This window comes from Haliaeetus leucocephalus, unplaced genomic scaffold, assembly GCF_000737465.1.
Source record: "Haliaeetus leucocephalus isolate CR32 unplaced genomic scaffold, Haliaeetus_leucocephalus-4.0 Scaffold83, whole genome shotgun sequence".
Classification (NCBI taxonomy): domain Eukaryota; kingdom Metazoa; phylum Chordata; class Aves; order Accipitriformes; family Accipitridae; genus Haliaeetus; species Haliaeetus leucocephalus.
This window is the reverse complement of record NW_010972519.1, coordinates 51,415-77,742: the sequence shown is the minus strand read 5'-3', so window position 1 is coordinate 77,742 and position 26,328 is coordinate 51,415. Positions and strand designations below refer to the sequence as shown.

Here is a 26,328-nt window from a genome sequence, read left to right as displayed (position 1 = left end):
AGTGTTTGCAGCTCTGAGAGACACCGTTTCCAGCTTTCTGCACACCTCCTTCTCCCATATTTGCAAGGGTCTTTTTGCAAATGGAAGGACTAGACATATCCCTTGGAAAGCCAAAGCTGAGATGCTGGAGCACAATTCTGCCACACGAAGAAAACTCCATGCCAAGTGCCACGTGCCAGAGAGGTGGCACCGTATAAATTTGCTGGCGTGGAACTCTTCCTGCCACAGGCACTCTGGCCCTCCAGTATTAACTGGGTCTCCATGCAATGGGGCTCACAGATGGGTGGAAGGACTCAAGGTCGGAGTGGATGGAGAAGGTGTGGGGATCTGTGATAAATGCTGAAGTTCAAGCTGTTGCTTGTTGGTCCACATTGACCCAGTGTGTCCAGGTGAAGTAGAGCAATGCCTGCAGTGTGGCACCCTGCTGATGCAGGTGCGGGTGCTGGTGTGGGCACCCCGCTTCAGAGGAGACTCCCAGCATCAGTAAGACTCCTAGAAAGGGACTATCTTTTCTCTGGTTGTTGCCCAGGGACCATGAGAAGATAAGTCAAATCCCATGCCTCATGCCTCATGCCTCATGTCCCCAGTCAGCAGCTATCAACGACGTAGATGAAGGTAGCCTTGAATTCAGTTTAATTGTGCTCTCTCATCTAACTGAAGACCATGACGACCAAGACTGGTGAAGGTTAGAGGGTGGAGAAAAGGAGGGCAAAACTGTGAAATGGGAGTGGTTCATCTGCAGGCTGAAGAGGGAAATCCAGGTGAGGTATTAGATTCTGTCTCTACCCAGACTTTTACAGATGTCCACAGAGACCAAAGAGAAACCATTTGGCTAAACTTGAGTACTTTTTTACACTGCTACCTAATTTTCACCCATTAAACTGCTGCAAGGTTTTAGAAAAAGAAGAAAGTAAAAATTATCACCCTCCCCCTGGCCAAATAACACCAACCAAAACCAGTCAGATGTTTGGTTTACTTCTGTTCGTCAGGGAAAAAATTGAGTTAATTTTGTATATCACTAATATTGTGGCTGCCGTTTTATGGCCAGATATCTTCATTCTTTTCTTGAGACTGCTCAGTCTTCAAAAATGAAGTGTGATTTTTACAGTTTACATGGCAATAATTTATATGAGGGTCGTGGCCTGTCACGTGCAATGCCTGACCCCACATAACATGATGTAAGTGTAAGAATCACAGTCTTTCTCAGGGTCAGCAGCACCATGACACAGGTCCCTGTGTTCGACACACCACCCAGAAAGTGGGGCATATGCCTTTTCCCTTTCTTTTTAATTTTATTTTTTCTTGTCAGCTCCCTGAATTACTTTCAGGTAGTTCTGCACGTTTCTACTTTTTCATTTAATTAGGTGCAAACACTCTGTATAAATAAAATAAAAAGTTCCCTGCAGCTATTAGACTGTTGCAGACTGCCAGACACTGAAAAATGTTTGTCTCTGTTACTGTTGCTTAATAATTCATGTTTTATAAACAAAGAAATCTTTCTCTCCCTCTTTTTTCTTTCCCTTTACCAGTTGGCTTTTGGGGGTTAGAAGCTTGGATACAGCTGCAGAATAAGTTTGGACCCCCGTATACAGTAGGTGTACTATCCACGAATACAATAGGTGTACAGTACTACCAAGGTTTCCTGCCTGCCTTTCAGTCGCACAGACTCCATATCCTTCAGGAGATGTCAGTCATTGCAGTGCTTGTATGTAAATGCTGTGTCGTCTATTAGGTATTTCAGATCCCTTTACATGGTCCTTGGCAAGCCGAGCCATAATTCTTTATGTCCTGTTTCTAGCAGCAGCTCAAGTCATAGACTCCAGGGAAGAAGATGATACTACAAAGGTATCTATAAAGAAGCTTACATTGATTTACTAAGAGTATATCAGAATGGTGTGTAAAGTTGGTTATCTCCATTTATATGTGAAGAGAGAGAGTCTGAAGAGGTTGTGCAGCCTTACAAGTTGACATGTTAGTAAGCTACAGAACCCAAATCCTCTTGGTTTCCACAGTTCTCACTACTGTATCCAGGGGCAGCCATCGCCAACATGTCTGGCCTGTAGGAAATCAACCATTTCATGATATTTACATATATCAACTGGTATCTGAAAGTTTGGATATGATAACTCATACCTGGGCATGGATCACCACAGATGGTTATGGAGTTACCCAGTAGTGCCATCATTTTATGCAGGCTCTGCAGCTGAGTGTAGGGCACATAGCAAGCTGTATGCCTCAGTTATTTCTGTATTTATCTCCTTTCCACTTCATCTGGAGACAGTACTTCAGAAATTCCAGACTGCATGATAAATTCTAATAATCATGCTGGTTAGAGCAATTCAGTCACCACCTTGCTCACATATTAATGTAGGTGTCTTTCTTTAAAAAAAGAATTAAAATTTAAGATGATAAGTAAACCTAAAGCCTATATTGCATTTAAATTCAGTTCTTCAAGCTAAGTTATGCAGACTGTCAATATCTGAAGCTATTGCATTATGCAGAGAAACAAGTTAAACAGAATCTCATGCTTTAGTGACAGAGAAGAGAGGTATCTTTTTTCTGAACAGAAACTTCATTTCTATTGTGCTTTATTCTGATATGAAAAGTGACCTTTCCTATGACTTTCCAGCATTCTTCAAAGACCAGATTCTTTGCCAGCTGCAGCACTTTAACAAATCTGCCACCATCTGCCCAGCTTGGCTTGAGATAGCAAACGTTTCTGACAGTGTCTATTTGCTCAAGGCTTTAGGATCCTAGGTCCTTATCTTGCAAAGGCTTAAGATCATGTGTTAGAATTTGCAGAATTGGAGCCTTTACATCTATAATGTTTATAGTATATAAATTTTTAATGGCAAAAAATAAATATTCCTAGCAGTCGCTATGAAGAGACCAAATACAATAATCTCTATTGTAAATACACATGTTCCTGTTTTCAAATGTGTCTTTGTTCACTTGTATTTCTTTTAGGTGTTTTATTTAGTATTAAAAAACCACTCTAACTTGAATGACATATTCCAGATGTAAATGTATATAGATGCTCTTCAGGTACTAGATGCCCGGTTTGTGTGTGTACATTCATATGTGTATGTATGTACTTTATGGCCCAGTGCCTTCAGATGTCTTACTCCCTATGTAAAAGTTTGCATATAGTGAAGCACTGTTTTATAAAATACCACCATTGGCACATTCACTACTCCCAAGGAAGACATGATCTAGGAGTTGTGTAAAGCTGCACGTACAATTAATCTTCTGTAATGTGTCATAATACATTGTACATCATACACTGAATAGTTTGACCAGTGTGTTACTGTAGTGCTATGAATGCCAGAGGTTCTGAGCAAAAGGTTATACCTGTTTCTAACCATCTTAACTTCCAGATCTCATTTGGAGTTTCTGGTTCCAAGAAGCCCAATATCTCAAGGCAGGGTTTTTGCCTGATGAATGTTGATTTCAGTGCAAAACAATGCGTACATCAATTCAGTACAAAAACTACTCTGCTCAGCTTTATGTAAATCTTCCAAAATACACTAGGAGCAGGGATTTTTGCTGATAGAAATATTGGATTGGAAGGACAGTGTTTGGTGGAGAGGTACTTACCTTCCAGGACTTAATAACTGGTAAGTGTCCTTACCTTTCCACGCTTACAGAGTTACTTTACAGTTGAGATGGGATGACAAGAAGCCAGGTTATTCTACAAACAGTTCATGCCTTCAAAAAGGAACAGATCCTGTGGTCTGTCGTAATTCTTTAAAATCAGTAAGAAGTTCTACTCAAGAATACAAGCCGAGATTTTCCAAGACAGGAGCCAGAGTAGCAACATGCCTTTATATATATCAACACAAGGAATTGATCCATTTATAGCACAACTCATCCAACAGACCTTTGGAATTTTAGATGGAAATCCGGAAGATACTGTCCTTTCCTCCAATTGCCTTGGCCAAACTCTTGAGGACAGCAAAGGGCCAACAAAGTCATCAGTCCTATGACAAGTGTCAAGGAAACCTGGAGCTATTGCTGTGGTCACGTCAAGTCTCTGCTAATGCCTGTGTGTCTTGCTGTAATTACTCATGCAGTTTCATGGAATCTCTTTGCTCTCACTAAAAGTGTGTAGATTGAACGTCTTCTCTCATCTTTTTGTATCCACTGATACTTAAAATAGGGGTAGAACTATTAGCATATCGGAGGGTTAAAACTGCATTTTATGCTATTAGCTATGTCACTAGTAAAAGAAATACAAATAAATTCAAAGAATACTACAATTTTCTGATTCCTTTTCTGATTCCAATTTCTGTTGTACAGAGCATACAGTTTCCGTTGAAATGAAATGCAGTTACGTAGTTACATTATGCCAACCGTCCCATGTTAAGGATGGAGTAAGCAAGAAACTGCCCATCCATCTAATTCTGGAGGTGTTCCTTACAAGTTAGGCTGGCAAGGCAATGTAAAGAAACCTGCTGCCATCCCTATTCTCTGGATAAACAGAAGATTCAAAGCTACCTGTCTGAAGGCTTTCAGTACATTCATGTGCCATGCATGGGTATAAAGTAGGGAAAGAAGGCTACAATTCTTTAAAAGTCAACAGGATCAGAGCATTAGCTGCCCGAATTGCTCAAACGTAGGTATTTTTAACACTTCCAGTATTATGGTGTCCCTTGCTTCCTTGAATATCGTATACAGAAGTTCCTGAGCCTGAGTCATTTCAGATCGAAACCAAGATTGGGCAGGTTCATCCTTATCAGAAGATGCCTGCAACTGCCTACCAGCCATATAGGACACCAGGGCCTCTGGTAGTGAGGAGGGTCAGGTCCTTACTTCTGTTCCGGATGGCTCACAGTTTCTAGCAGGCTGAGCATTTTTTCCCAGCTTCGAATTTCTAAGGGAAAAAATTTTAAGAAGCTGAAATAAAAGCAAAATAGGATGGGAATATGAAAACAACATTTCTGAACCCTGTTCAGTTCCAACAGCAACACAAAACTATTCCATTTATATATTTAGCGAAATAAATCCTGGCATCACCACCAGTATGTTTCCTCTTATTGTGGGGGTTTCTTTTGAGTTCTGTTGGGACAAATATAGAATGAGAATAAGGGACAGATGTCAGTGCTGTAAGAGCTAGCGGGAGCTGGAAAGTCCTTTCATCAGCTGCTTTCAGAGCATTCAAACCTGACCAGCACCATTCATCTGGACCAGGAGCACTGACAGAGACCAGCTCACGGACTCCTGCTTCGACCTTCAGTTCCTCATGCCCGTCCCAAACCCAAGAGCTGAAACAGCAGGATTAACCCATCCCAATCCCAATCTTCAGGGGGGCTTGGCTGCCAGGGTCCCATGCCGTTTGTCACCTTTCCTCAGCCCTTACCTGAAAACCGTCACTCTTGCTGCGGCAGCCCCTGACCCACCACCCTCAGCAATGCACCACTGGCTGATTTCAGGTTGCGGAGAGAAAACACTCCCCACGTCTGAACCCATCCCTCCGGAGATGCACGGCTAAACCCACAAACTCACCGCATAACGGTGCAGCTACCTAGCTGCCCTTCTCCTCTCAGCCAGGCATTTCTTCTGCTCGTTGCTCGTCCTCCTCCCCCCCTCCCCCCCCGCTTTTTCTCTCTCCCTCCTGGCTTTTACATTTTTTCCACCGTGATCCATTAGGTATTTACCGACAGGGTAATGTGACTTTTCACACCAGCTCTCTGCGTGCACTGCCCTGCAGACAGGGCTGGATAAAGCCTCTCCCCAACCCCAGCTGGCTGGACATCTCCCCCCCCAACCTTCCCCTCCCCTTCACACTAGCCAAGCCAAGGATTCCTCTCTCCCTCCCTCTTTCTTTTTCCACCCCTCCCGCCTTCAGTGCAAACCCAAGACGCAGGATCCTGCTGAGGGAAAGAGCTCCTTGAAATCATCACTGCAGACCCCGCTGCAAAAGTGCAGCGGAGGAGAGAGAAAAAGCCTCGGCAGCCAACCTCCTGCGGCCGAGGGCTTTGCGAGCAGGGCAATGGCTTCAGGCTCTCGGAGATTCTCTCTCACCTTTCTCCAGGGCGTGGGATCTGTCTTCTTCATCCTTCAGATCATCTCTGTTCAGGCTGATGGTGAGTCCCCCATTCAGTTTGGGCTGGGTTGCTATGGCTGGAATGAGAGTTGTATGTTGAAATGTGTTATTGCAAAAAAAAACCCCCAAAACTTTTTTTTTTTTTTAATAAGAAACTTAAATACATGCCCCAGTTTGGGTTAGGAAGCATCTGATTCAGAGGTTTTTGAGACTCTACAAATATCCTGGGGTTAAGCACAGAAAGGAAATAAGATCCCAGAAGGCTAAGATTATTTTATTACAAATGACAAACAAAATGACAGGATAGTGAAGTTTTCCAGAGGAAATAAGAATAATAAAACAAAGCCAGAACATGAAAAAAGAAGACTCAGCTATATTTTAGGAGAGCTCTCCTTATAATTAAAACTATCTTTTCTCCAAAGAACTTCCCCATCCGCCTGCTTCAAATGCCCCCCAAAGTCAATTTATATGAGCAGGTACTTGAGGAAGGGAAGACAAGAAGTCAAAGGCATTTGTAACCTTTTCTGTTCAGTACCACACACACTGAAGATGACTACACACCTTTCTGCACGTGAGTTTTGTCTGCACTTCACTGCCGAGGGATGTGATCAGGACATGAATTTGGCTGAAGCACCAACCACCAGTTACTCTGAAATGGGACTTCTCACTCGCTGATGATAATCCTGAATAGCTGCATCCCTTGAAAGTTTCCAGTAGCCTATTGCCCTTTTAACGATTAAGCCTGTAGTAACTATGACCAGCTTGCCTTAGCAAAAACACGATTTATTTTTGAAACAACTGTGTCTTTTCCTGGGAGAGCAATGCTGAATGGCCACATTTTTTCACTTTCACAGCTGCGATAGATTTATGCCTGAACTCGGGATTTTTTTTATTTCGATACACTAATCCTTTACCATCAATGTTTGCTGCATTATTCCAGAAAACAGATCTTAAACATTATAGGGCAATAAAACCCTCTTCTTTTTGTTCTCAGAGGTTTTTTTCCTCTTTAACCTAAATTTATTTCAGCTGATGACAAAGTATGGCAAAGGAAAGGGAGAAAATTAATCTTGCCTGCGTGTTTCTATCACTTTGTGTAAAATACCATTTATACAACAGAACCCTGTCTTGTAAATTTCAAGAAAATTATTTTTCATTAAGAATAAGGGAAAATAAATGTGTCAGGCAACTGCACTGTGTTGCAGTAGGCAAAACTGCAATTCTGATTTTAGGAAACACTCCTTCCCTAGCAAAATGCCTCTGAAATGAGGAAAAAAAATGCATACCCATGAAAGAGGGTTCTCCACAGAACTTAAGAAAAGGGGACAGGACAGGAGTAATTAATTTCCCTTGCTAAGAATGCTTCATAAGAATTCCCTTATCTTTTCAAGAGCAGCTCCCAATTGGTATTATTTCTATAGAATTAAAGGCATCTTCTTGGTTCCTAAACAGACATCCTGTAAAAGAGAAAGGGAAAAAAATGTTGGACATCATTTTAAGGCAGAGTTTGTGACAGATTTTAATTGTCACTCAACAGTTTGTCAAATTTACTTCATACATGGTAAAGCAATTATAAGAATTAAAGGGTAGAACTTCTGAAGTACATTACAGTTGTAGAGCATTATTATAATACTGTACTATCCATTTTTATATAACTTCTAAGTATCATTGTGAAAAATGTGTAAGTCCTCTATTAACATGCTCTTCAGTGTGTTCTCATAATATTAATATTCAAGCAAACAACCATAACACTGTCCTATAAAGCGTCTGGCTTATTATATGTTGATACAGAAGAAAACACTTTATGTGAAGTTTAAAATTTACCACAACATGTAGGCTTACATATTTAGGAAGATCTGAGAGTACAAAACAGGATTAATACTTTCTTTTATAACAGATTCTGGCCCGATCCAGACAGGAAACCACCTTCTCCTTTTTGTAAGTTGTAGGTGAAAATACAATTGTGCTACTCTCCAATACATGCAAATATGACTTAAGTGCCAAAGGACCATTCTGGGTGACACATATGTATATGTGTATTTGTTATTTTTAACTAAAAGTTACTTACTGTTTTGCCAACCTCTGAAGGGATTTTGAATTCACCTTGTAAAATCCCTGTGAAATTCAGACTGGCCCCTGTTACAGGCAAACCTCTGAAACTGGTTACTATATATTTCCCTAAGGAAGACTTTCATTTTATTATCTCACACACAAATAATGACAGAGAGCAGGCAATAAAACTGGAGACCATCGAGGTCTGGTGAAGGTGTAAAGCCTCGAAGCTTAATTGATCTCTTTTGACTAGTATTTACCGCAGCGCATATTGCTGTAGGGCAGCTAGACTCCAGAAATAGCAAGGTAAATGCCGAAATAAAAGATAGCTTTGTTTCACTTTGCAGTTTTTTTACAATTGAAATGTGCTTGCTCATAGGTGTTGAGATGGGGGGTCAGAGGGACAGAAGGCTCCTCAAAGGCTTGTTCCTGCTCTGACGTACCATGGTGTGCCACTACTATTAGAGCAGTTACTGGAGAATAATACAGGTTATTGTGATGGGTCTCAATCATACCAGTGCAGATGCAGGCTTTTTAAAATTTCTTTGCATTTGTGCTGGAATAGGAGAACAAGGATGTGGCTTCATGCATCCTGCAGAGGAGTCGCCTCTGCTTTTTTTGACTCCCTCTTTTGTCTTTTGACAGCTGCTAAAATATCCATACATATGAACCATAGTTTTCTGCAGAGTACTTGCTCTGAGACAGAGCATGTCAGGAGAGAATGATGGCAATTAATCTACCTTACCGAGACACTCCTGAATTGAAAAAAATGTGATTATTACGAAACTTTACTAATTGGTCCGGAGTGGAGTTGTTCTGTTGGCTAAATTTGGGTTACATGGAAGACCTATTGGTCAAGCCAGTCATCTGGTAGTGAGCAGGCATACTGATCGCAGAGCTTGCAAGTGGAAGGATGCTGAATCCAGAAAGCTAGGCACAATTAGGTGAGGATCTGAGATACATACTTCTGACCTAGAACCAGAAGTCTGATGTCAAAGGTAGGAAAAAACCCCTACTGTACTTTTTCCTTTGGCTTGCTTTGCACCTTTTTTGTAAAGAAAAGGAAAGAAGTATGCTTTTTCTCTTCTGCTCTCTCTAGTCACTTGCATTTGAGTAGCAGGTGTCTAAGCATTTCAGGCTCCCACTTGCAAAACAGCACGTATTCTTGTACGTTGCAAAAATAAATGCATAAACGATTCCAACTATTTAATGCTAAAGCATATAGTAAAATTAAAATTTAAGCTCTGACTGAATTTAACTGAGGAGGACCTCAAAGGTGACCTCCCAATTTTGCTATTTTTCTGATGATGTAATATTTTAAGCAATTTGAATTAAAGAAGACATCATTCACTTTAGTTTCTCGCAGAAATAAACTCTACATTCATGAGCACTAAGCAGAACTGGTAATTACCCCAATCTCTGTCTGTACTTGTACAGTTTTACTGAATCCTCCACCCATGCTATTACAATCAAGTCCATTGTTACACACAGCCATAGGAATGGAAATAAAATTGCTCTTGAAGTACAGAAGTGACCTTCCCTTCCTCTGCTCTTTTTTACATCCATCTGAAGTTTTTAACAGTTACATAAAAATAAAATAGACTCCACATTGCACATCTTTTACCACATTTATTTTGTTGAAACTGATTAGGTTTTATCCTTTGAACCAGTAAGTATCATGTCATGAGATCAGCACACTGGACATGCCTTTTAAAGTGCTTTCATTTTACGTTGTTTATGAGAGACATTTTTATTTCAAAGTATATTTGGCTATGCAGTGTTATGTTTCTTCTCCAAGCATGATACAAATCCTGCTGAAGATATAGTGAACTTTGAACCCATTTCAGTGGGCTTTGAACCATACCTATAGGTCTCAGAAGAACTTCTTTTAGCTGTTACTGTATTAGAGTAAATTAGCCAAACTCTGTCTTCTTGGTAACCAAGAAAATTTGCTAACTTCACTGCAATTCCTAAAAGTATGAAGAAACAGGTTTTGGTCTGGTTTTATTTTTGAAGAGTGCCTTTCTTGTGCTTCCATATATCTGACTGTAGACAGCTCTTCAGTCTCAAAAGCATATTAAGGTCCAGTTGTTAGAAGCTGAGTTTAGCAAAAATTTGGAAGTGGAAATAAGGTGGAGTGAGAGTAATGAACCATTGGAACAGTTTACTATAAAGTGTGCTGTAAATTCTCCATTACTTGGAGTCATTAAATCATGACTGGATGCCTTTTGAAAAGACATGGTCTAGTTCAACCATGAATTTTTGGACTTGATGGTGGAATTACTGGGGGAAATCTACTGTCTAGTTACGCAGGAATTAAACAAGGTGATAAAAATGAATCCTAGAAGCCCTGAGATCTATGCTTCTCTGGGTATGTTTTCAATCAGAATATATTGGGGAACTCTTAAGTAAAAACTATATTCAGCTATTGCTTGTTTACAAAATTTTCATGCCAAACAATAATAAAAAATATTCTTTTATCGATATATCAAATTATAATCAATACTCTGTAACAATAGTGATCAGATGATGGGAGAGACTAGTGATATAATATAGGCTATTTATTAAAGAAAGACTATCTTTGCTTCAAGTGTGAATTTTTCTTCAGAACTATGAATCCAGCTGTTAATTAACAGTTGGAAGAACTATCTCTTATCATTTATGTCTTACCATTGAAGTTAAAACTTTTTCACTAGCTTCAAAGGGGAACCTGAAGAAACTTACTGTGACAAGGGCATTTTTCATTCTGAACCTGTTAAACTCAAGATGTGCATTAAGCCTCCTGAGAAAGACTACTTTGCATGGATTTTTAGCTTGATCTTGAAACCAAAGGGACTAGCTTTGATTAAAAAAGGCTTCAGAAAAGTATGTAGACTTTTGGGAACAAATTTCCATACTATCTGTCCCATCATCACATTATGGGAAATAAATGTTATGGGGCAGAAATGAAGGGAGAGAGTTGAGAGAGAGTTCAAACATGGTGGCTCTTCAAAGGTACCACAACCAAAGGCATACTACGTTCTTCACACAAATAAACACAAAGACATGATCCTTCATCCTGTGCCTTATGGAAATATGGAACAGTCTCATATTTAAAATTGCATATTTAAAACAGAATGACAATACATCTCTTGATACTATCTCAGAGATAAAACTGATTTCAACTACTCCACAGTCATAATGTGCTAGAGAGAAAGGGGATGCCATCTGAAAGTTTCACAGCCCTAATACCAAAAATGACTATCATATCATCAAGTCTGAGAGACAAACCTTTTCTAGAAAAACTTTCATTGCAACTAGCAGTGATAAAAATTTTACAAATATTTGTCCAGGACCCTCAGATCCCCAGCTTGAAAATTACATCACTTTTGCAATAAAAAGTGAGAAAAATTCAATACATTAATAGCTCAAGCATGTTAGCCATGCCACTGCAAGGTGCAGAATTCAATTTCAGTGTTGTAGTCTTACTTATTTAGGGGGATTTCCTGCTTTGATGTGCTTTTGTGTTTTTCCTATTACCGTGCTAGCATATCTCCTGTACTTTTTTTCCAGTAAATGCCCCTCAGTAATGTGACACAGCTCAGAACACTGGGGATCCAGCTATTCCAGTGGTCAGGTGTCCAATAACAGAACCTTGCATGCTATTATATTTTCTAAGTAAGAAACTAGGCAAAAAGAGAGGGCACATGTTAGAAACTGGACAGATAGCCATAGAGCCTCTAAAGCTTTGGAGAAGATTCACAGGTCACTCTGGTAAGCAGGTCAGCCTTCTTCATCCACTTCTGGCTAACCAGAATTTCCAATAAAGCAGTTCACTATAATTTTCCCAACCAGTAAGTCCTTCCTAGCTTACCCTAAAACCTATTTGTCTAGATAATTTGGACATCCCAGATACCTTTTAGAAGGACAAGACTCTGTTTTGAATCAGCATCTTCATAGCTTATAGTAAAAAGTTAATTTACCTTAAGTACTAGCAAACACATAACAGTAGTTAAAGAAAGCTGCCTCAGCCTCAGTCTTGGCTAGCTAAACTCCTATAAAATGTAGTTGTTACTTACTGGTCAAAAAACTAAATGATGAACTTAATTTCTTCTAATTATATCTTGATGGAGCTCAATCCTTAACGATTTTCCTTTCTTTAAGTCTTCTAACTGAAATACTAATAGCTGGAAAATAAGGATTACTGCCATGTCAAACTAACGTTTATGATTTAAGTCAGATGCTATACAAACTTGTCCTATATGTCTTTGATGATGCATCTCAATCCTGACAGTCAAATGGTAAAATATAGAATATGGACAAGTTTTTATTTGGGACAAAGCCTCAATAAAGCATTACACTTAATCCCTGCTTACCTTTATGAATGAGAGTTGTTCTGCAACTTAAGAATGGTTGTTTAAACCCATCATCTTTCTGCTTATATTATATGTCTCCCTACACTGGGCATACCTCACTACGGCTATTCATGGCTTTGGAAACAGCAGCCTACATTAGTCTTGTGCATTATTTGGGACATTTTGCAAAAAGAATCCTGGTGTTTCAGTACTTAGGACTGTAGAAGCTTGCTTTTTTCACTGCTCTGTGTAAATTCCCCTGTTCTAGTTACAGTTCATGGTGCTGATTATAGTTGAGAATCAAGAGACAATGTAGTCTAGTGGTTAGGACACTGATCTGTGCTTCTGGGTTGCATTCCTTGGTCAACTACTGTTAACTGCCTGAGAAAATCACTCTGGGTACTCTGAATTCCTGTTCCTTCTCATTGCTGCTTGTCCCAGTCATTTAAATTGCTATCTGCTCAAGTCAGGACGACTTCTTATTGTGCACATGTAGAATTCCCACCAAAGTAGGCATCTTCATCAGGACCCATCTGCGCTTGCTAGCTAATGTAAACACAAAAGACATATTTACTTGAAAGAAACTTTGCAATTTTTGCTGCAGGGACTGTGATCCTTCCAGTGGGTTAAACTGTACATGGGTGAGAACAGAAAGCTGTGAGGCACAGACCTACCCTGTATCAATCAGTTTCCCATACTTAGGGTTAGATTCAGATTTATCAATTTGTTGAAATAATATGTGGTGGGGCTGGCACTTGGTACAGAATCAGGATGAATTAGTCTGAAGGATTCCTGATACTGGTCAATATATCCTATGAGTGTGAAGCTAGCTACATAGTGAACACTCAGTATGTGCCGGAAGCTATGCATTCATATAACCACTACTACTAATCTACTTTTGAAATAAGACATACGAAGTGTTAACTGACTGAACAGTGCTTAAAAATTGTCTTCCTGCACCTGCAAGCAACTTCAATCTGTACCTTTGAAATCTAGGAGATATCCTGAGGGATGTTATCTTAAGAAAGAAGAGACTTACAGCAATTGAAATGTCAGCACTGTAAACTGTCTCATCATTTATTTCTTTTTCTTGAGACATCTAGCTAATGTGTTTAGTCCATAACCCAGGAATTTCTCAGGCTTCATTGCCAAAACCCCAACTGCCCTGTTCCCAGTTGCTAAAACCTCTAACTTTCACCCTTACACCTTTCACAGTGTTAGATAAATTAAGGTGAAATAAATGGAACTGAAAAGAAAAATAACACAAGAAATTGTTATGCTAAATATGTTCTTATGCTCATTCAAAAAAACCTTCCATTAAGAAAAAAATTCTATCTTTCCAGAAAGATATGAAAACAAAGTGGCTTTGCAGCAGCATTTAAGAACAAGTTGCCATAGAATTACATCATTTTGACTTTAGAGAATAAGTATAGTTCTATTTCTGACATGAAAGACTGGGTTGCAATACTGCCTTTTAGATTTGTGCTTACTTTATAGATGTAGTTGTTATAATGCAACTGTAAAATGCTTAGTAATGAATTCCAGTGTTAGAGCCTACAGGAGATGTTCTGACTTTGACTATACGTGTGCGTATGAGAGAGTGTCATGCTTTGTCTCTCCAGATCTTAAGCACAGATCTATAGAGGCAAGACAAGCTTCATATATGGGCTAGGAATGAATAGGGACTTAGCTGTACTTGCTTTTTTGTTGATGAACAAAACTAAGAGAAAAGCTAAGACAAAGATACTTAATGGTGTTGATAAAATTACCCATTCCAAGGAGTAGGTTGCTCATTAAAATGTACTTAGTAAAAGCAAGAAGACTTTATTTGGTGATAAATTGCAATACTTCTGTTGAATATGTATTAAGTACAATACCATGACGAGTGACATGTCCTTTCTTGGTGCTGCAGGGAAAGTGTTTGCGTTTGAGTCCAAGAACAACTCTCAGGGTCTGGATTTAGCTGAAGCCGAGAAAGCTTGTGTTGACCTGAGTGCTCGCTTAGCAACTGCAGAAGAACTGAAAAGGGCTGTTCTGGACTGTTCTTTCGCTGGCTGCACCACAGGATGGCTCGCCAGTGGCTCTACTGGGTAAGGACAACAGCATAACCCTTCCTGAGAAGTATGAATGACGGTCGAGCAAGTTTTCCTCCTTGACTAAGAATATTACTGAAAAACACTGGCCACAATTCAAGCACCATGACATATAGCTAAATATGCCACTCTCCCCACAAAATCAGTTTTGTACAGCTAATGTTGCAGGGACACAAATATTTAGTAGTCTCAGATCACATATTTCACAGACCTGAAGCAATTTCCTCTTCCTCTTTCCTTCTGAATTATGTGGTTCCTTTTCACCTGTGCTGAGCCCTAAAGGAGCTGGGAGGCTGAGGACACAGTGCTGGAGTTAGAGTCAGTGCTCCCACCGACTCTGTTATTCCCTACTCCATAAGAAGCTCGGCAAATGGAGCTTCTCATGGAAACCATGTATCTGTCTCCGGTATTTACACATGTCTGAATAGACAGTAGGCATGTTTGAATAGGCATGACTTTAGATGTGCTTAGATATGATAACGCACACGTGGTGGAGGGTTTGCTGAGAAAGCTCACCAGGGAACTGTTACTGTCCCTTGATGTGCTGATCTGTATTATTCGATGTAGCTCTGGTGACTGAGCTTTGCCTCACATTACAGATAGCATTGCAAAGATGTACTGGCCTGCCACAGCCTCGCCAGGAAGCATCGTTGCCTCCATAGAGACCGGTTCAAAGCAGGAATGCACAAATGTCCTGTAGTGGAAGCCGCTTCCCTCCATTGATCATAGTTTCAGGAGGCCAAAGTCAGCCTTCATGAGTACTCTGGAAGTCCCAATGACTTTCAGTGAAAGTTAAGATTTTGAGAACATATGTTCACATAGGTGCCAGCTGTATGCCAGAAGCAGCATGGCCCTGTCGCCATGCCACTCTGCTGTGGCTGATGAGGGCTTCCAAAACTCAAGCTAACTCAGACTCATTCCAGTCTTGCACAGGTCCAGCTATGTGGCACTGCACTGGGCCAAGCACCTACATCCCAACTGCCCAGTCTCTTCCAAAACAGAAGTCTTTGCAACATGCCTCAGGAACAGGTCGACAGGCTTCATATTTGACAAAGAGACCAAATCACAGAAAATTCAGTTTAAAAAAAAAAACAAAAACAGAATGGAGAAGCTGAGGGTTGGCATGAAAGTCTCGTGTCACTGAAGCTGGGACCATAGAGGACTTGCCCAGAAGGAGGATGAGTAGATCCAAAGCCCCTTCTCTCTTGAATATTTCCTTCATCAGGCTTACCAGCCACAGCCTTAGCGTAATACATATATTCATTCTCCTGAGGTGCTTTACAGAGTTCTCATGAATTAGAGGGTAATATCTAATCTATTGTCAATGTTCAATGGTGATAAAGTTTTGTCAAGATACTGTTTCCAAGTTTCCAAACTTTAGTGTATTACTGGATTTTGTGGAAGTTATCAGTTATTTAAGTAAGCATTGGTGTTTCTGTATTTTTAGTGATGAAGTTTCCAAAGGACAGAAAATTGCTACTGTTAATGAAGGGTGATATTTAAACAACTTCAAGCAAAAACAACTAGTTCCAGTGATCCTTTTTTTTCCAGGTGAAAAATTGTTTGAAAAATTGTATGTACTTTTGGTCATTAAAAAAAGTCCAGAAATCTCTCAGGATATAAGACAGTGATCTAAACCCTAAAAATTTTATTCCTAAGCCAGCTGCTGAGAGGTCATGCAGGCTGAAGAGCCAGGAAAACTATCCGTCTCTAAGAAGTGCATGGCAAAGTTGTTGTACAGGTTCTTTTATACAGCCTCTGTATTATGGAAGTAAGGAATGATGATGAGTAGGAGAAGAAACCGTCCCTTTTTTATCTAAGCAATACCACTAGTTAGTCCTGAGAGATCCTCAATTAATTACTGCAGGCACTGGAGCAACAACTATTAATAGACCTGTTGTGGACCTATCCCTAAATATCTTCGATATCAAAATTGGATATAGTGATAGTATCGTACACATCACACCATGATGATGTGAGAATGTACACATCATCATACCAATGGAAAGGAAAGGAAGATATCTCATCCCTTTCAACTTTCCGTACTCCATTCCTCCAGTAAACCTGTCTTTAATATGGAAGTCTCTAAACTTTATTTATCAGGAAGGACATTGTGGGGGCACATCAGCATGCCATTGACATGCAGTCACCACATCTGACCTTCACTGGAGAGCTTCACCAGAGAGAATAGTTCTTCAGAGCTGGAATGTGATACTCTCTTCTCTGGGACTATTTTACCCATGGCTGGGCAAGCACCAGACTGTATGTTACTTGGTTCACTGAACTGGGTATTTTTGACTCTGGGGAAAACCAGGAAAAGTATAATGCCTAAAAAGGCCACACGGGTTTCACTGTTAGTTAATGCAGCTCTGGAGAAAGAAATGAGCAGTTGAGTGCAAAGTATGCAAATGAGACACAGTTATCCAAGTTGGACAAGCTCAAGTAGAATATAAAGGTTTTCAGAGGGATTTAGATGAACGGGCAAAATGACAACAAATGGAGTTCAATGATAATACATGCAGGAGGAATCTACTTGAAAATATCTTACAGGGTTCTGATTTACCTCTGTCAGCCCAGGAAAGATATGAGGACATCACTGTGGACATCACAACAAAAACTTCTGTCAAACTGCAGCTGTAGTAAAAACAAAAAACCAAGCAAACAAAGAAGTTGCTAGAGTGCTTATGGAATGGGATGGACAATATGAAAAACACATACATATATATATACACATATAGGTCAGCCTCCTTTGGAATACTACATATATTACTGTTACCACATCTTAAGGAAGAGACTAAAAGAGGCTCAAAAAAGGGCTCAAGAATAATTAAAGGAATGGAAAAGCTATTAAGAAGAGACTCAAAATACTTTACTAAATTAGTTATTTAGTTTTAAAAATATACCTAAGGTTACCTATTCAATACTTTGGGCATTTACTTCATAAATGGGAACATGACAGCAAGGATAAAGGATAGCTGGTAAACAGAAAAACCTCAATCCACACTCAGCAGATTTAACATGGAGAGGGGAAAGCAGGCTCCACAGCATGCCCAGAAGGTTACAGAAGTAGGGAAAATTATTTCCAAAATAAAGGTCTCTTTTCTGGGCACACCTTTTGTTATTTATCTTGATGGACCTCTACATCTTTGAATCTGATGGCGTGGCACAGGGAAAGGACTGACTTCCCCACATTTTCCAGGTCCAAAACTGTTCAAGACTTTATAGGTAGGATCTAAAACCTTGGAATCCTCCCAGCAGCTGACTGACATCCAGTGCAGATCACAGAGCTTTAGTCTAATATTCTCCCATATCCTCTTGGACTATGTACATCAGAAAGGAGACGAATAGGAGGGAACATGATAAAAGAAGTTCCTAATTTCAGGAAGAATGCAGTTTGGTTTATTTATTTGGTTCCTGGAAAGTATCCTAACCTTTCCCCTGAGGAAAAATGGATTAGACGTTGGCAGTAGAAGTAAACAAAAGCAAATGATGTGAGTGATGTCATTACACTGTTGCAGATTTTCTGACACGCTTTAGTCCTCCTCCCACCAGACTCAAAACTGAACAGGAGTTCTAGCAGACATGTAAGGACTTTTTCACCTCTAGATCAGTTTTCCATGTTTTGCACAAGTCAGTGATTTGTTCACTTCCGATGGCTATTTTATGATCTTAGTGAATAATTATAATCCCACTCCTAGTAAATATATCCATCACTGTTGGCTGTTGTGTCCTTATTATCATTTTTATAGCCAAATCAGGGCTGGAAACCCATGGGAGTTTCTCCTGTTATGACTGAGGCACATCACTGACTCAGCATGAGCATGTTTATATGGCCTGCTCTCTGGGCTATACCTCTTAAATGGGCAAAGAGGACAATTTGGTCTGAAGAACTAGCCCAACTTGGGTGACTGTCAAATTTCTGATGACTCGTATGTAAATGTGGGTCCATATGTAAGTATGCAAAGATTTTGAGATTATAATCCAACATCCTTTGTTGGATCCAGTGAGGTTGTGGCTGCCCAGCTCACTCCAACCTACTTCTTACTGACCCACGGCAGTGACTGTTGCCTCCTCAGCTGTGATAGTAGAGGTGCTTGTCTCTTGTCTATTTTAAGTCAGAAGCGAACAGAGTGGGCAACCAGCTACTAGTTCAGGTGTTAAAAACCATCGTTCTGCAGAGAGTTATGCTGGTGGAAGAAGACACCAATCTGCTGGTAGAGATGCTCATGTTGTGCTCTCTAACCCACTTTGGTCCCTGCAAACAGGGCTAGCCCAAGCAGCAGTTCTCAACAAATATGACTAAGTTCAACTGATGTAGGATGGAAATTGCTTAAACAAATAGATCTCTGCCAGCAAATCCAAAGAGACAATAAACTAGGTCGTTTTGTGGTTTGAGCAGCCTGGGACAGAAACCTCTTTCACAGGCATAAAGGGGATGTTTTTGTCTTCCACTTTCAGTTGTTCTGACCAAGCCAATTCAGAGTTCAGGGCTGCTTGCACAAGCAAGTCACTGGCAGGTCCAAGAGCTTGGGAACTTTTAGAGAAGAGCCACTGGCAAGTAGATAGGGCTAAGAGGATAAGGGGTAACTTCTGCCAGCAGCCCAGAAGTAAACCATTTACAAGTCAGTCCTGACATATGTAATTTATAAAGCCTTATACATTGTTACATTTCAGGAAATGAAATGTCATTAGGCAGGTCTCATTTGTCAGATGACCTCTAATAGCTATTTATACTAAAAATGATACTCTTATGACTTATTTGCATGTCAGACAAGTGAGTCAGTAAAACCAGCAAGCCATCTGCCAGAATATAAATGAAAAAAGGTGGCAGAGTTCTCTGAAGGGCTCTAACTACTATCTTTGGAATTCAGATGTCATACTGGGAAACCTGGTGTCAAGTCCTCCAGTGCTGGGCAGCAAGTCCTGTAGGGTCTTAGGTTCATTTCTGGGGTTTTTGAAATTTGGAAAGTGAACATGACACAATTTTTCTTATGATCAGCCCTGTGCACGGAGTATTAGAAAGCAGCTATTTATTTTAGAAATTGTAAACATCCTCAACAGCTTGTATTAAGATATTCATAGCAAATTTAGTCATTTCCATCACTTTTCTAGGACTGAAATCTGAAGCTGTCCTATTCCCTATCCTGTTCTTTATTTGTCTACAAAAGAATGAAGCCGTGTATCCCTTCTACAAGGGCTTTGAAGCTCTGCATAGACTTTCTATTCTATGATAGACCTCCTGCAGGGCTGTCAACCTGTTCCTTTGCATAAAATTGCCCTGGGCTGGTTCCTACCCAATCCCTGGAGGATTTATTTCGGAGGGGATAACTCTGGAGTAAGCAAGCAGAGTCAGCTAGAATAAGCCTTGCTGTGGGAGTCAGAAGACTGGTGTTCTTTTCTTGGCTGACCACAGACCAGATGTTTGCCGCTAGGAAAATTACTTCATCTCTATTTTTCCTTCCTTTTGTTAGCTCTTCGGGTTTTGCACTGACTCCTGTTGAATGCTTCTACAGTGTCAAACATAACAGGACCCTCACTGCAGATGACACCAGTGGGAAATGTAATAATAAGACTCAGAAATGACATTTCACAAGACTACCTACTTCTTTTTCTGCTTACTGTGTGGGACTTGCCCAGCACCTGGCAGTAGCGTAATAACAGCACATTTCTTGGGAAAGAAAAAAGCAATATCCAAGGAATGAAATAAGGGTCAGTTGCTAACCCTTGCCAGTCCTCTCATCTGTGTGTGTAAGCCCTTGAACTTGTGGGCCCTGTGAAATCTATCCAGGTGTACGTGCTTTAACAGGCCCACTTGCCTATTTGCAGAGCAGCAGTCCTAATGATACATCAGTTTGGCAACCTCTCTGTTTTATTTCAAGGCTGTGCTCTGCTGCCTGATGATAATGCACATGAATTTGCTCACAGACATGTGTATGAGGTAGGTCAATTAATTCCCTTCAAAAGAAAAATCCAGACATAACTGACAGGACACAGTCCTATTCAAAATGTTAGAATTGCTTATGAAACTGTCTGAGGAGGTCTTGCACTCTGAAATGCCTTCATGTCACAAACTCTAGTCCCACAGCCCACAGCTGGTGTCATGCTCTGCTACAAGATGACTTTGTCTCCTCATTGTTTCTTGTCAATCATCTCAGAAAGTCTCATACAGAGAAAAAACAAAGTAATTGTGTTTCAGGAATAGGGATTTCTACATGAAGCTCAGTCAAGAGACTTGAATTTAATGTATGGACATGACCAGTTTACTCCAAGGAATGATATCACTGAGCAATGTGGACATGAGCCACTTTGCATTGGCTTTGGGGGGGGTGGTGCGAAGCTTTTCTTGGCACAACCTGTGAAGACAGCATGGGCAAAGTATGACAGCCACGGTTCTGTGAAGCAGAAGAATTTTTTAGAAAATGTACTTTTTCAGGAAAAGCATCATACAACAGAAAATACATTTTTGTTGTATTATTTTCTAGGACAAGCACCCAAAACACCAGCTGCTAAACTGTAGCATCACAGTCCTCAGAGTAGCCATTTACTTAGCTGGGACTCGCACTTTTAAATTGTATTTTTACTGGGAGTTTTTTTTAACAAACTTTGAGGGCTTTAGCAAAACTTTAGCAAACTTTGGCACAAAAGGTAGGGGTATGCTAGTGAAATTAGTTAATGCCAGAAGGTTAGAATTCATTGTTAAGACCAAGGAAAATCACAATATTGAACAGGACAGTAAGCCTGACTTCAGAGATGGTGTAAGAGAAATGGGGTGTGATGTAACAGTATTACATGAAGACTAATAGGAATTTCTGCCTTAAGCTAGCAGTTCAGCTGGAAAAGGCAGAACAGGAGAAAGAGCTGGGTGTAGTCACAGAATACAGTGAGCCTATCGTAAAATAAAGTAACTGCCATAAAACTAATGAAAAAAGGAAATGCAGTCCTCCTAAAAGACATCCAACAGCTCTTCCAGGAGAGAGAGGGCAGTACTGAAGGGCATTGGTGAGATACCACCTGCAATAGTGCAATGTAATTCTTGGCATCCAAGCTCAGAAGGGATGAGTTCAGACTAGGATCAGTCCAAGAAAGCACCTCTCTTATCAGAAGTGATTAAACGTGATCAGTTTGTTTAGCCTAGCAAAATGAAGAGGGAAAGGGGATACGCTTACTCTTAGCAAATACACAAGAGCGACTAATACCAGGATTTTAACTTGCCAGTTAGTCCTAATGAGGTTGATTTTCTAATTTTCAAAAGAACTTCATGTATTTTGCCCTTTTATTACAATCTTTCTAATGTTTTGTCCCATCTGAACCCCTTTTGTCTGAGAATTGAGCTTCTTTGTAAATTAATAGCATTCAGCAAATATTTTTGCATTTTTTTCTGAAACCCTTTGGTAACTAATCAATAACATCTGTTCTGAACGCCGTGATTAAAGTGGAGCCCATAAAATGAAATTGGTAAAACCAACTTTCTAGTGACACTTGACATGTCTCTGAGCACCCAACTAGTCCAGGCCAGGAAGCAACACGATTGTCCTCTACGTGCACTAAGAATGCTCAAATTATACATACATAGTGATATTATAGTAAAATGGCTATATAAAATCTTTCATACTAGGCTACAGTATGAAAATCTGCATGAATGGGCCATATTTATTTAATGAACAGAGGCCTTACTATTTCAGTAGTCGTATGTACAATTTTAAGCACAAAAGGCTGCATTTTTGTGTATATTTTTAAGAATCTAAAGGATATTGGTTCTGCCTTGGTAAGACCTCCTTTTGACATTTCCAGTGGCAGTATTGCTGTTGGAATGTCTTCATGTCACACTTAGCAGCTGCTTTCTTTGGGTCACATCCAGCCAAAATTAGCCTCTATATTTCCCAGTCAATGGACTTTCCAAAGCCCACCTGTGCTCTCCTTCATGACTTTTCAGGGAAATTTTCTTCCCTTCAGTAATAGTGAACATGTCATTTATATTTTATTCCTCATCAGAGCCAGCTTTATAATTTGCAGTTTCCCAAACTACAGAAGGGAAAGACTAAGAATAAAAATCCTCTAGTTTGGCTTCCAGACTACTGATTTTTTTTCCTTCACCTAGTTACTGAAACACAAGTGGTAAAACTGACCCATGAAAAAATTAGCACAGGATATTAAAGATTTATCTTGACTAAGAAAAGTGATGAAGTTTTTAGCTTTCTAATTAGAGGAAGGTTTGTTATAGTCATATTATGTTATGAACCAGACTTCCCAGTGCCTGAGCTAACACATTGTTGATGATGTTCTTCTGAGTTGAATATATTCATATGCAAGTTCATACTACTATGAATAAATGTCATGAGACCGTTCTGACTCAGTTCAGTGAATTTATTGACTAAGATTACAAAACTTACAATCAACTGGCAGATACAGTAGCGACTATAAAACATCCCAGTCCCACCTACTTGTGCTGATGGATCACACTATGTCATATAAACTCAGCTGTTAACTCCATATGTTTTTACTTGGGTTTACTGAAAAATTTTAAAGTATTATAAAATTGCTATGTAATTATCTTAGAAAGTAGAAGTACCAGTGGATACTACTATAAACAAAATTTATAGTTTATATATAAATATTATGTTTATTATCTATATCTTTATTATGCATGCATATATACAACATATAAAATTAGATATCATTACTACGGATCGAGTATATCATTATGATATATTTAATAATATATATTACATAATGGCATATTATGGCATATTGTGAAATAAATACCATTCATGCCAGCTTTTCTGCTATTTCCTGCTTTGAACAGAGCAATTAGAAGTGCAAAATGTACCAATTACTCATTGGTTACATAATAGATTAGAAAAAATTTAACCAGCACAAGAGTAAGTGGATGGCTTCTAGGAAGTCTGGTTCATACCTTATTGTGCTATGTATTAAATTTTCTCCTCATGTGTGCACATGATAAATGCAATATCGGAGTCATGGCACAGGAAAGCATGATCAGCTTGGCCAACCCCGATCTTTCTTTCAGGGTAGGTACAGAGGAAGGACTGTTAATTGTTCTTACTTGGATGAATCATATCGTGCGGCAGGAATTAAGCTGAGGTTCAACATAGTGCAAAGTCTCTGTGGTTTCTTGTTTTCGCACCTGAGAGGAGAAGAGGCATCATGAAGCAGGTTGTCCTTCTAGGCTGGGTAGCAGTGGACTGAGAAGATTCTCAGTAGTTTTTGGCTTGGCTTGTCAAGGAACCAAAGGAGACACCATCAGGCACGCTCCCACTTTCCATCAGAGTGCAGGGGCTGTTGTCAACACCACTAAAACCCCTCCTTTCCCAACTGTATTTTTACCTTACTGACAGTATATGGTACTTACGTGGTCTATAGTGATAGTATATGTGCTTGATTTTTATGCTGTGATTGTGAGTTCATGGCCGTGTAAGAGTAATTTTCAGGGATGCATGAAACTTTCAAGCAGATGTGTATTAAATATAGAGGATTATTATGGATGATCTGCAGTCTGAACTCAGTATGTTTCTTCTGAGCATGTCTACTTTCATCAGAGATCTCCATAGAAGGAAAAATGAAATTGCATCTGTTTCTTAAATACAAGGTACAAAATCATGCATTACACTGCTCTAAGAATCAGATTACAATGTATGCCAAGATGAGTAATGAGCAAGTCTGTTTAAGTTCAATTATTATATGAAAGTAGCAATAAATAGAATTAAAGTTCCATGCATGACTATGTTCTCCTAAATGGCTGGGTAGGTGGATGTATCCCTAAAAAAAGTATAAAGTTTATGGCATTCTCTCAACCATGATGCATGCCCCAGTGCAACAATTCAAAATAGTAAAGAAACAAACTAGGTGACACATTTCTACAACCTTTCAGTGGGGTGCTGGAAAGAGTAGGAAATATTATAAATTTTTGTTTCTTATTTCAGCATGGCAATGCTGCTGCTGAAGAAATTTTAAAATATGTTGAATTCTGAATTGATAGCCATTTTTGGGTCCTCAAATGAAAAATGTAACAAAGTTAAAAGCATCAAAACCTGCCTTTTAGAACTGAGACAAAAGTGTACCTATGTATTTAATCTATAATTGTAGATGAAAACCTAGCATTTTAGGATTTAGGAAAACATATACCCACCCTCAAGAACTCAGAGAAAAGAGACTATCATTGTATATTTTTAGTCATACCTGGAGTCCTACTGACTGCAAGGAGACTATTTCTATGCCAAAGGCATTGCAGATCTGATCATTAGACCCACTACTGAGAAATGCTGAGCACTCTTGAAGCTCCTTTCAGCAGCGGTAATAACAGCTTACTGAGATGTTTAAAGCTTGCAGCATGGAGCTCATGGTAGGAAACCACTGACAGAGAAGGAGGAATGGGAGAGATGAAATAGATTTTTTTTTTCTTCTATTTTTTGTATGTCTACAAGATATGACTTCTTTCATCTCAGCATAATTACTTTAGAATGTTTGCAATTTTAATCAGATCAATTTTAATATGACAAAAATCCCATTTAAAGTCCTAAACAGAAGATTAACCAGGGCCTAGTCTGTTGTAGGCAAAAAAGAAATAGACAGGAAGAGCAATTTTTAAACCTGATGTAGGAAAAAACGCTTAGGGAGAAACACATTTAAAAAATCTTAGTATCATTTAAAGCCTTTCTTTATGTATGATGTTAAAAATATATACAAGATACACGTTTGTAAGTTTGGTCTCATTGCAGCTAAGAAATGCTCTTAAGATTAATTAACTAATCAATATATTTTATTAACTACAAACTTGTAATTCACTGTACCATACTTGGAAAAAAAGTAAGAAAAACTTGCTCTTCAAATACACAATGTTACATGTGAGCCAGGTATCTTGTTTTGGAGATGACTTGAATGTACCAAGGATTTGTCACCCACAGACAACTTTTTAGCCTACTGAAGAAATTATAAAGAAATTACAGTGCTTTGGGCAGAAGCAAAATATATTGGCTAGAAATTGGAATTAGAAATCAGAGAATTCAAGATAAGATTTTCAAAAGTGGCTTCCAAGTATAAGGAATTTTATTCCTTGATAGAGCATAGAAAGTAATGTGGCCTGATTTTCAGAGACCAGAATTTTATGATGGCAACAATCTTCAGAACTGTCTTTTTTTTAAGAGAGTCTCAAGTCTTAAGTACACAATTACAGACAAAAAGCACGTATTTTTAAAGACATGTCAGTATCTGTCCACTCAGTGTTGCAAGGCATAACTGATGTGGTACCTGAGTGAGTAATTATTGGAAAGATTAAGGTTGGTAAGTCACTTTTTGAATGGAGGCATAACTTCTATTCACTTAGGCCTTGTAAGACCTAGCGGAACAATACCTGAATACATACAAAAATTTTCTAATTGATTGCCTGATTCTCCCAGTGATCTGAATTCAATTTGGCATATCAAGTGACTTTTGTCTAGGTGCCTGATTACTGACTTAGAGGACTCGGACTTTAAATGCATTAAATTCTGAGAACTTGATTTTAAAATTCTATGGACAATATTGTCCTGCAAGTGACCCCCCCAAAAATCAAGGGCTGTTTTCCTTACAAAAGAATCATATTCAATTTGAAATCACGAAGGGGCTTTCAGTAGGGAATGACATGATGTCATTTTCCAGAGCAGAAGTGTGGCAGGAACCATTCTGGTACATATGCATGACCACCACCATATGGCTTGTTTCATGTTGCTTTTGTTCGTTTACATTAAAAGAACATTAAAGTTGCATATTTAACTGCTCAAAAGGTAACACAGGCCAGAATGAAGAT

The 26,328-nt window shown here is 39.3% G+C and overlaps 1 protein-coding gene across 1 annotated transcript in view; it reads left to right on the top strand.

Annotated features, from left to right (window-relative positions):
• Positions 1–5,992: 5,992 nt before the first annotated feature.
• SUSD5 (sushi domain containing 5) overlaps positions 5,993–26,328 on the top strand; it is a 41,357-nt gene continuing 21,021 nt past the window's right edge. The window contains exons 1-2 of the mRNA XM_010582239.1: positions 5,993–6,086; positions 14,345–14,522. Coding sequence (XP_010580541.1) covers positions 5,993–6,086; positions 14,345–14,522 — 272 coding nt within the window. The remainder of the gene's footprint in view (positions 6,087–14,344; positions 14,523–26,328) is intronic.